The sequence below is a fragment of the Mus pahari genome, chromosome 22 (genome assembly GCF_900095145.1).
Source record: "Mus pahari chromosome 22, PAHARI_EIJ_v1.1, whole genome shotgun sequence".
NCBI classification, from domain to species: Eukaryota; Metazoa; Chordata; class Mammalia; order Rodentia; family Muridae; genus Mus; species Mus pahari.
This window is the reverse complement of record NC_034611.1, coordinates 47,131,822-47,144,174: the sequence shown is the minus strand read 5'-3', so window position 1 is coordinate 47,144,174 and position 12,353 is coordinate 47,131,822. Positions and strand designations below refer to the sequence as shown.

At 43.0% G+C, this 12,353-nt stretch overlaps 1 protein-coding gene across 2 annotated transcripts in view; it reads right to left on the bottom strand.

The window, feature by feature from the left end:
• The window catches only part of Ubap1 (ubiquitin associated protein 1), a 39,515-nt gene that overhangs the window by 20,858 nt on the left and 6,304 nt on the right, over positions 1-12,353 (bottom strand). For both annotated transcript variants that reach the window (XM_021222019.1, XM_029533365.1), the window contains exon 2: positions 574-614. In XM_021222019.1, coding sequence (XP_021077678.1) covers positions 574-607 — 34 coding nt within the window. In that variant the 5' untranslated portion in view covers positions 608-614. The remainder of the gene's footprint in view (positions 1-573; positions 615-12,353) is intronic.

Genomic DNA, 12,353 nt, shown 5'->3' with positions numbered 1-12,353 from the left:
AGAGCAGTCAGTGCTCTTAACCACTGAGCAATCTCTCCAGCCCCCATAAAACATTTTTTTAAAAAAGGCCCTAGGTCCAATACCCAGAGAAACACACACACACAAAGTGGGAAGATGAGAGAAGGGGAAAGATCAAGCCGAACTATCAGTTCAAGTGTTAACACTTTCACAATGCTCCAACTGACAGAGTAAACTGCTTTGGGGTGTGGGGGGTGTGGGGGACATGCATGTGATGTGGGACCAAAACAGACATCATTAACTAAGGCTTAGACCCTCCATCCAAACAGATGGACAAAGCTACAACCATGAACAGAAAAAGGACTAACGCTGAAGAATAAGAGGCAGACAATGTGTGGCTCTAGATGCAAACCCAGAAAGACCACGGTTTTAGTAGGCATTTGAAGCAATACTTTTAAATGACTGAAGGCCTTGAGATGCACATGCTGTTTTGTACAACTCTGTATTACTCAGGCTGCTCAGTATAAAGAAACAAGAAACAACAACATAATACTAAATTACCTCAAACCCCCTGATCAAATCATAGCTTAACCCTTAGTATTTAGCACCACTCACCATGGAAATCTGCACCCAACTTCTTAGAAGCCATTTAGAGCCTGAAAAAGAAGGGAAGGTTTCTTAGGCACTGTCGTGAAACAGTATAAACAAGAGACAAAACAAACAAACAAACACAGAGCACTAACGCTCCAGGACTCAGTCTTCACGCTCCACTTCCGAAGTCCTCCAAAAGGAGGCCCAATAGAGGAGAAGATCACTATTTTTCAAACGTACGTTTTACTTCTGTGTTCCACCCCCATGTGCTGATCAACTCTGTGGAGCCCGTGTTCTCCTCCATCCTGGGAGCCCCAGGGACGACACCAAGGCTTCCAGCCTGGCATCTGCACCTTTACCTGACAAGCCCTGCAGCTCCAAGAGCTGAGGTCTCTGGAGGGAACATCAAGCTAGGTGGGTGCTCACACATGTGGACTGTAAATGGGGACCACAGAGAACCTGAGGCCAGCCTAGGCTACACACTGAGTTTCAGGCTAGCCTAAACAGAAGAGCTCTACCTCAAAACCAAAAAATTCTAAAAGGAAATTTAAATATTTCTTAAACCTGAAGGCTGAGGAAATACTGGAAGAATAACACACTGGCAGCCACCAATCGATGACTCTGTTGTCATAAAACTATCACTAAGCTGATCTTCCTGATGTAAATGGCAAGTGGGTAACACTGAGTAAGACACTGTTTTACTTTAGTTAAGCCAGTGTAGATCTCTGACTGGCTCCTAACTGTGGAGACTGAAGACTCTGGAACAGGGCCTGCACACCTGACTGCCTTTTACAGCATGAGGCAGTAGCTCTGGCTGGCTCGAATTCACTATGTAGACCAGGCTGGCCTCAAACTCAGAGATCCACCTGCCTCTGCCCCCAAGTGCTAGGATCAAAGGCGTGTATCACCATGCCCAGCCCAAAGCTTATTATAATTTGAAAAACTGATTTTTTTGAACTACAGTCTTGTGTAGGCCAAGCTAGCAAAAACTAACTATATAGCTGAGGATGATCCTGAAATCTTGATCCTGCTGCCTCCACTTGAGTGCTGGGACCTGTGACCATGCCGAGTTTTCGAGCTGATAGGAGGTGAGCCAGGCCTGCTAGACAAGCACTCTACCAATGAAGGTACATTCCCAGCCCTTAAAGAATTATTTCACAAGCTGCCTACCAAGAAGGCATAACTCACTAGAGGCTGAATTGAAGTTAACTTGCAAAAAAAAAAAAAAAGTCTTTGAGCACTCTGCCTAACCACTAACCTGGTGTACCTGCCTCTACACATAAACTGCAATTTTTAGTTGAATGTGACAGTACTAGAATCCTGATTTTGTAAGTTAAAAACATGTCTATGAAGACTAAGTTTATCAGTCCTGAATGTTATTAGTCTTTTTGAGTCTACTAATTAACCAAACACTATTTTCAATCTATCACTGTTCACAAGCTGTGTTTGAAAACTAGACCTCACTGTTAAAGGCTGTGCACACTCAGCACATCTAGCTGAAGATGGGAAGCCAATCAAAAAGGTGCACATAGCACACTGACTCTCACTGTGCGTGTCAGTGCCCAGCGAGCTCCTTGTGTGTGTTACTTCCTTCTTCCAGCTCAACCAGAACACTGCTTGTTCACATCCTCCAGCAGGAATTTGCAGAAAAAGATCTGATGAGCTCTGACATTTTCTAAAAGAGACCAATATGCTTCGGAAACAAAGAAAGACAGGACACTCTTACGGTACTGTATGTTTTCTAGGTTTTCCACATTGAGTGTGTATCACCACATGTATCAATCATTTAACCCTGGTAGAAAAACTAAAAAGAAAACACAGTGATGTGTACGTAATCAAAGACTTTCACCTCAGAACAAGAAAAATGAATGAGTCGGGTGTGGTGGCGCACGCCTTTGATCCCAGCACTTGGGAGGCAGAGGCAGGCGGATTTCTGAGTTTGAGGCCAGCCTGGTCTACAAAGTGAGTTCCAGGACAGCCAGGGCTACACAGAAACCCTGTCTCGAAAAAAAAAGAAGAAGAAGAAAAAAGAAAAAAGAAAAATGAATGAAGAAGAACCCAGTGACTCAGGGATAAGGTGTAACCGTTATTTGTTAACTTTACAGGGTACAACCCATGAAGAGCTAAGGTGTGAACTGCCTCAGTACAGAACATGAATGACCACTCATAAACCTCCACAGACAGGAGCTATGAAGCTACTCCATAAGAATATACCTCTTCCTGTGCTGGCAGCACGCTAAGTGAGCACTAGAGAACGGAACTCCATCTCCTGCCTTTCTTGTTGGGGTGGTTTTGTCTGTTTTTGAGGTAAGGTCTCTTGGAGCTAGTCCAGTGCTATGAACTCCAGGAAAGCTTCAAAAGCTCCCTCTTCCTGCCCCTGAATCTGCAGACACTGTAGGTGAATACCCCCACACCCTATCAGAACACTATTTTTCTGTTTGTATTTTAAACTCTTTGTGACACATGTGTACAGAGGCACATGGAGACCAGAAGAGTTCACCAGATCCCCTGAAGCTAAAATCTAAGAGTCACCTGAGGTGGACGCTGGGAATTAAACTTGGGTCCTCTGGAGGAGCGACAAATGTTCTAAGTAAGGAGAGTCATCTCTCCAGCCAACCGATGCTCCTGTACAAAGCATGAGTGAACACAACTGAACAAACTTCCCTGAACAGGAGACTCTCTGAACTCAGCATCTACAAGGCTGGGATCTGAGTTTCTCAGGAGATAGAGGCAACAGGACTGAGTTCAGGGACAGTCTTGTCAACAAGACTAAAAATGTAGGAGTCGATACAACATCAGAAATAGAAAGTGCTTCTACGTAAATGTTGTAAATGTTTCCTTTCCTTCTTTCCTTAGAGAGAGAGTCAGGAGGATCAGGCCCTAGAATCTAACCCCGGGCCTTACACGTGCTAGGCGAGCATCCTACCCTAGACCTACCCTTCAAATTTTAAGCAGCCTCTTAAACTGCAGGGTCAGAGTTAGGGAGCTGGCATGGGGACTAAGTGCTATGATATCATGAGGACCCCACGGGCTCACATACACAGCTAGTCACACATAAGCAAAACACTCATACTCATTTTTTTGTTGTTGTTGTTCTGTTTTCTTTTTCTTTCTTTCTTTCTTTCTTTCTTTCTTTNTTTTTTTTTTTTTTTTTTTTTGGTTTTTCGAGACAGGGTTTCTCTGTGTAGCCCTGGCTGTCCTGGAACTCACTTTGTAGACCAGGCTGGCCTCGAACTCAGAAATCCGCCTGCCTCTGCCTCCCAAGTGCTGGGATCAAAGGCGTGCGCCACCACGCCTGGCTGTTTTATTTTTCAAGACAAGGTTTCTCTGTACCTGTGTCTATCCTGGATCTAGCTCTGCAGACCAAGTGGCCTTCTAACAGAGATCCACCTGCCTGTGCATCCTGAGTGTGGGATTAAAGGTGTGTTTGGCCACCACACCCCTGCCACTGCCAGGCCACACACACCTCACCCCCACTTCTTAGGACTCGGTGACCTAGCCAGGCTACAGTATTTTTAGAAAGAGAACAAAAGGGGGCTAAGCAGAGCACAGTGGTGCATGCCTTTACTCCCAGCACTCAGGAGGCAGGGGCACGAGAAGCAACAGCTTCTAATTTTGCCAACATGGTCTACAGATTTTTGAGTTCAAAGACAGCCAGAGCTACACAGAAAGATCCTTATCTCAAAAAAGAAAAACAACCAAGACTCAGTAGGGAGAGTAGCAGAGCTCTCTTAGCACACCTGTAACCTCACACCCAGAAACTGAAGCAGGAGAATTCAAGGCTGGCCTGATGGACACAGGACCATTCATTCTGTCTCAGAAACAGAACAAAGGCAGACACAGGGCCAGCCAGCCAACAAGCTGACTGAGCTGTTCTTAAACACACATTTGCAGATACCTATACATCAAGATATGCACCACCATGCCTGGCAAAGACTATCTAAAAAGGAAAATAAGATTCAGACCAAGCCAATTAATAAACAAAAGAAAGTAAAGAATCCCAAAGACACTGCCCACCCCCCCTTTAAGCACTGAAAAATGTCACTTTAGGTACATTTAGGAATCTGGATAAAATAAATAGAAAATGTTGTATCAAAGCTGATACAACTCAAACTCAAAGTAGAAAAGAAGGTAGGTTTCTATTTTCTTTTTAACAAAGTATGTGAAATGCTTGTTTTTTTTTTGTTTTTGTTTTTGTTTTTTTTTTTAAAGGTAACACTCAAGAGTAAGTCCAAGGAGGCAGAGGCAGATGGATTTCTGAGTTCGAGGCCAGCCTGGTCTACGGAGTGAGTTCCAGGACAGCCAGGGCTATACAGAGAAACCCTGTCTCGAAAAACCAAAAAAAAAAAAAAAAAAGAAAAGAAAGAGTAAGTCCAAGAGCTGAGGAGACGGCTGTTACACTAGAAGTTACTAGTTTAACCAGAAGACCCTAATGCCAAACATAACTTTACTGTTCTTCTAGCAGTTTTCAAACTCAGTGAATTACAGCTGAGCATGGAAGCACTCGCCTTTAATTCCAGCAGACAGAGGTCTCTGTGAGTTAAAGTCCAGCTAGAACCACACAGTAAGCCCAGGTAGAAACAAAAAATAAATAAAAATTAAAATTTAAAAAAATGGGGTCTGGAGAGATAGTTCAGAAGTTAAGAGCACTGACTGCTCTTCCGAAGGTCCTGAGTTCAAATCCCAGCAACCACATGATAGCTCACGACCATCTATGAAATCTGACACCCTCTTCTGGGGTATCTGAAGACAGTTACAGTGTACTTACATATAATAATAAATAAATCTTTTTAAAAAATTAAATTACATTAAATTAAAATCTGAATACTACCATATAATGTTATGTCTCCTTGATTAATTTTTTTTAATTTATTTATTTAGTTTATGTATGTGAGTACACTGTAGCTATCTTCAGACACACAAGAAGGCAGCATTGGACCCCATTACAGATAGTTGTGAGCCACCATGTGGTTGCTGGAATTTGAACTCAGGACCTCTGGAAGAGCAGCCTTAACTGCTGAGCCTTCTCTCCAGCCCTTGATTAATTTTTAATAGAACTTAAATACAGGAACCCTGTATGTGACTAGCCAGAAAAATGTCTTGTCACTCTCCTCTTACAGAGCATTTGTTTACACTACTGGCTCATTTGGTAACGAAATGATACTGTGAAATAGGAAAAACAAGATCAACAAAAGCAGAGCTTGAGGGGAAGCTTTTGTTTTATTTTGTTTTTCTGGGAATTTGGTAATAAGACCTGATTCCTTCTTCTAGTGTCTGAAGACAGCTACAGTGTACTTACATATAATAATAAATAAATCTTTAAAAAAAAAAAACTCTCAGAAGTTGTTCTCTAACTTCCACACATACACCTGGCACATGCACACTCATATGTACACACACATACATATATGTCATACACACCCCCACACACAATGATTGAAATAAATATAATGTGGGTGGTTTAACGTCTTTTTTTTTTTTTCCTGAGAACTGGGTCTATAAAGCTCTAGCTGTCCTTGCACCTGCCTTTGCCTTCCAAGTGCTGGGATTAAAGGTGTGAGCTACTATGCCTGGTATATTTATAAACTCACAATTAAGCCAAAATAAGTAAGAGTCAGTCATGGTGGCACATGCCTTTTATACCAGTGCTCAGAAGGCGGGGCAGGCTACTTATGATTTTGAAGGCAGCCTGGTCTACCCAATGAAACCTTGCTTCAAAAGCACTAGGCACACACATGGTACATACATGCAGGCAAAACAATGAAACACATAAAATAAAAAATATGGAGCGATGACTTAGCCGGTAAAGAGTTGCTGATGCTCTTGCAAGAGGACCCACATGGTCTTTTACAATTATCTCTAACTCCAGTTCCAGGGTGTCCAAAACCCTCTTTGGCCTCCAAAGGGAACTGCATACAAGTGGTGCACAGACATACATGCGGTCAAACATTTGTATACATATAATAAAGAAAGAAAATCTTAAAAAAAAACAAAAACAAAAACAAAACAAGTATTCTTTATGAGTCAAGCATAGTGGTACACGCCTTTAGTTCTAGCACTCAGGAGGCAGAGGGAGGCAGATCTCTTGACTTCAAGGCCAGCCTGGTCTACAGAGCAAGTTCCAGGCAAGTCATGGCTACACAGAGAAACCTTGTCTCAAAAAGAAAAAAGAAAAAAAAAATCATTACACACACATATTCATTCAAAGACAAATGGGTGTGATGGTAGACACCTGTAATCACAGCACTTAGAAGACTGAGGCAGGAGTCAAGGCCAACCTGGGCTACATACATGTCAAATAACAAGCTAGCCAGGATACACATAAACAAGACCAGTCTCAAAGAAAAAGGAGAGTTAGGGGAATTGAGACGCCCCAGGACAGGCAAAGCCATCTGGAGGATGAATATGTCACAGAAGCAGTGACAAGGAGGAGGAGTTCAAAGTAGCTGAAAACTCAGGTTAACATTCAGATTACCAGCTTTTTTGTTGTTGTTGCTCTCTGCCATTTACCCACCCCTTCTGCTTGCTTTCTTTAGAATTTGCTTTTATCAGTTTTAATTGTGTATACAAGTTTATGTGTGTGTGTTGGATTCCTGGAGCTGAAGTTATAGGCAGTTATGAACTGCCCGGTGAGCTGCTGAAAAACTACACTCGGATGCTCTGGAAGAACTGCTAAGCCTTCTCTCCAGCCCCAGCTTCTTCTTTCTTTTGAGATAGTCTTGAGGCACAACCCTGACTGGCCTGGAGCTTGCTATGCAAATTTGCATTAATTCTCCTGACTCTCCACCTCCCACATGCTGCAGGCTTGTGTCATCCCATCCAAAATGCTAGTTAGTTTTTGTCACCTTACTATAAACTAGAGTCACTTGGGAAAAGGAACCCTCAGTTGAGGAGTTAGTGCCATGAGATAATGGGCCTGCTGGCATGTCTGTGGAGGGTTTTCTTGATTTAACTATTGATGTGGCACAGCCTACAGAACAGTACCAACCCTGGGCAGGGATCCTGGGTTATATAAAAAGGCTGAACTAAACATTATAGGCAAGCCAGTAACCAGCATTCCTCTGCAGTCTCTGCTTCAGCCCCTGCCCTGGCTCCCATAATTGTACACTATGACTTGAGAGTTCTAAGAGGAAAGAAACTCTTCCCTTCCCACGTTGCTTTTGGTCAGCTTTATCACAACAACAGAAAAGTAACTGGAACACCCATTTTTTTCAGTTGGCTTTTTATTGCTATAATCTGAGATATGGTGAGATATATATATATAAGGTAGCTGGACATGGTAATGAATACCAAGTACTGGGAATGGTGAAAAAGGAGAAGCATTTGAGCCCATGGGTTCACCACCAACCTAAGCTAGCTACATGACAAAGCACTTTCTTTTAAAAAAAAAGGAAGGTAGGTGAAATTCTGCTCAAACTAATACTGAAAAGTTCCAATAGCAGGCTGGCTTCTGTGAGGACTTCATTGTGAAAGCAGCACCTGATAGAGGGGCCTCAATCCATAAAACAGGAGAAAGCTGCAGAATGAAGAGACCAAATGTGCCCCCCCTTTTGGTTTTAATTATATGTAGAGACTGCACGTGAGAATGCACACAGAGAGTAGGTGCAGATGACCTGCAGCTGCAGTTACACACGCTTGTGAGACTCCTGATATGAGCTGGGACCCAAACTAGAAGAGCTTCCAGAGAAGGGCCCTCTCTATTCATGAGCCATCTCTCTAGCTCTTTATGGTCACAAACTCAGGATCCACCTGACACCCATGGGAAACATTTCATTCCTACTTAACACCTTCAATGTCCCAGGAATCCGCTGCTAGGCTCCAGTTTTAGTTCTCGGTTTTGTTTCCCTCTTTCTTCCTCATTCCCCACCCCCAATCTTTAGAAAGAAATGGAGTCTAGCCTCTAGCCTGAAATGAGCTATGCAACCACAGATCACCTTCTCATTCGGTCTCCACTTCCCAAGTGCTGGGATCACAGGTAGGTGCCACCATGCCCACTTTATTCCATGCTGAGGAACAAACCCTGGGCTCTGTGTGCACTAAAGAAAAGCACTCTACCAACTGAACTGCATCTCAGACTCAAAAGCTGGGATGAGGATGCAGCTCAGTTAGCCAAGTGCTCAGCTAGAGTGTGTGAAGCTAGCTAGCTGCGTGGTCTTGGGTTCAATCCCTCCTCTCACTACCGAAGACCCAGAAACTCAAGAACGCTCACAAGGTCCTAAGGCCTCTCCGAAAACTTATATAAGCAATCACAACTACTAGGTAGACGAGACTCTGGGTCCCTACAAGTTGTGAGGAAAGGACCAGGGATGCAGCTTTCTGAGTTCTCACCCAAACTGGGATGGGCTACAGCTACCTTTCAGGCATCCATGCTCCTGTAAGGCCTGATGATGGTGATTCACACTTTTGATCCCAGCACTCAGAAGGCAGAAGCAGAGGCAGGCGGATCTCTGAGTCTGAGGCTAGCCTGGTCTACAGAGCAAGTTCCAGGACAGCCTGGGCTACACAGAGAACTCAGTCTCAAAAAATAAAACAAACAAACAAAACAAAAAAGCACTCACGGATTCACTAAGTTAGGGGTGAGTCCTACACTTGGGTGGAATCATTTCTAGTTCATGTCTTTCCCTAAAACAATAACAAAACAATGATCTTTGCCAAAGCCAACATTCAACTCAACAGAAGAACAATTCCTAAATTCAAGGTGACAAGGATGGTTATTCACTACACCCTAGGGAAAAGCACCCAGAGGTGTGTGAGTAAAGACAACTCCAGAGGATTAAGGAGAGAGAAATCTACCCAAGTTTGAATGACACTATCCCATCCACAGGGGTCTGGACTGAATAGAAAAAAGGAGAAAGTCTAATTAAGCCCAATCAATAGCTCTCTGTTTTCCCTGTAACCCAAAGTAAAATCCTTCTTGCTTAGTTTATGTCAGGTGTCTGCAACAGTGATGAGATGCTAACTAGTTTACAGTCCCTGATCTTTTGGGGGAAAAAAGATTGGATTTGTTGTTTTTTGGAGCTTTAAATGGTTTTTGGTTGGTTGGTTTCTGAGACAGGAGCATATAATATACTACAGCCTAGGCCAGACTCAGCCTACTAAACGCTAGGATTATAGAAAACAAAGTCTGGGAATGGAGATGGGGCAATATGTGTGAGAGGATGCTGTGCCTGCTGGAGACCACAGATCAACAACCTCCAGTATCATTCCTTAGGAGGCATCCTCTTGTGTTGGAGCCAGTTCTCTAATTGGGACTCTGGGTCTAGCAATTATGTTGACCAACCAACAAATCCTAGGTTATCTACCCGTCTTCGCTGTTCTAAGACTTTTATACTTCCTATGATTACAAGTGTATACCACCACACCCAGAGTGCAAGCCACCATGCCCAGCCTTTTCCCTGGGTAATGGATGCAAAGCAACTACTTGCCAAATGAGTAGTCTCTTTGCTGGAGAGATGGCTCAGCTAGTAAGAGCCCTTGTCACTCTTGCAGAGTACCTGGGTTCAGTTCCCAGTGCCCACATGATGGCTCACACACAACATTCTGTAACTCTATTTGCAGGGAACCCAAAGTTGCCTTCTTTTAGTATAACAGTAACAGTTTACACTGAGTAATTCACTTTACCCATAAAGAAAAATCTCACTGAACTCACATTTAAATGTACGTGTCACTCATAAATTTATTGGTGTCTCGGTCTTGTAAAATGTGTCTAAGGCATAACTGGGCTGTTTTTAAAACTGTCTGGTTTTGACTAGGAGTGCAGCTCAATTTGCAGAGTGCTTACACAGCAAATATGGAACACCTCAACTCCAACCCCATCCTCTCATAAAACCAGGCATGGTAGCACACACCTGTAATCCCAGCACACAGGAGATGAGAGCAAGAGAATCAGAAACTCAAGGCTATCCTGATACACAGAGAGAGTACCGGGCTAGCCTGGGATATATGAGATCCTGTATTAAAAACAAGCAGGAGAGATGGCTCAGTGGGTAAAAGCACCCGACTGCTCTTCCAAAGGTCCGGAGTTCAAATCCCAGCAACCACATGGTGGCTCACAACCATCTGTAACAAGATCTGACGCCCTCTTCTAGAGTGTCTGAAGACAGCTACAGTGTACTTACATATAATAAATAAATTTAAAAAAAAAAAAAAGAGAACCGGAACCGGAGAGATAGCTCACAAGTTTAGAGCACTTGTTCTTTCAGAGAACCAGAATTCAGTTTTCAGCAACCAAGTCAGTGGCTCAAAATAGCCTATGATTCCCGCTTCAGAATATCCACCTTAGTTACTTAGTAAATATAAGTCACCAAGGCAATTGATATTTAAAGAGTTTATCTGGGGCTTACAGTTTCAGAGCATTAGAATCCATGGCCATTGTTGGCACAGAGCATAGCAGCAGGCAGGTGGGCAGGCAGGCAGGCGGGCGGGCGGGCATATGGCAGTGAAAGAGTAGCTGAGAGCTTATATTTTGAACAAGCATGAGCTAGAAAAAGGTAACTGATAATGACATGACCTGCCCCAGTGACACACCTACATTAAGGCCACACCCCCAAACCTTCCCAAACAGTTTCACTAGCTGGAGACCATGAAGTAGAAATATGCGGGCCTAAGAAGGGTATTCTCATTTAAACCATGATAGAATGTGATATCCCCTTCTTGCCTCTAGTCACCTGCACACACAAAGCATACATACACAAGACACAGACATAAAATCAGTGGAAAAAAACAAAACAAAACAAAACAAAAAAAAACTCTCTGGTCTTGTGATGCCAAAATTCCTGAGAAGTTTGCCTTTCTTTTTTCTTTTGAAACAGAGATTCATAAAGCCCAGGTTAACCTCAAATGCCAAGCCACACACTACACTGATGTATGCACCGTGATACTGTATTTGAAACGGCATGTTGGGGATAGAATGTAGGTTAGTGGTAGGGTGCTTACCAAGCATTTACAAGTCTTAAGCCAAGCCCCAGTACCAACATTAAAAGAAATTGTTTAAAATAGCATGCCTGGAAGCAAAGAATTTCCTAAATTTAATTTTTAAAAAGGTTATAAAAGACTGAAAAGCTCTGTTCATTAAAATGAATTTTTGCAGGATGTGATGTTACACACTTGTAGTTCCAGCCCTTGGGAAACTGAAAAAAGTATTAAAAGTGACTAAACAAGAAGTACACTAACGGGCTGGTGAGATGGCTCAGTGGGTAAGAGCATCTGACTGCTCTTCTGAAGGTCCTGAGTTCAAATCCTAGCAACCACATGGTGGCTCACGACCATCTGTAACGAGATCTGAGTGTCTGAAGACAGCTACAGTGTACTTACATATAATAAATAAATAAAGCTTTAAAAAAAAAAAAGTACACTGACAAAAGTTCAGCCAAAGCTATGTAACCAGACCCTGTCTCAAAATAAACAAGGCCAGCAAGATGGCTCAGCAGTTCCCACCAAGTCTGATGACTAGAGTTTATATCCCAGGGTCCACATGGTAGAAGAAAACTGACTCCCATGACTGGTCCTCTAACCACCAAATGTGTGCTGCCGTGTGATTTTTAAGAAATCAACAACACAAAAAAGATCATGGGCTACTCCCACCAAAATGCATACACAGATAAAAAATGAAAAGTCATGAAAATCCAAATGGCTAATCATAAACCATAAATTAAAAAATAATTTAAAGCCGGGCATGGTGGCACACGCCTTTAAAACCAGCACTCGTGAGGCAGAGGAGGCAGATTTCTGAGTTCGAGGTCAGCCTGGTCTACAAGGTGAGTTCCAGGACAGCCAGGGCTACAGAGAAACCTTGTCTCCGGGGG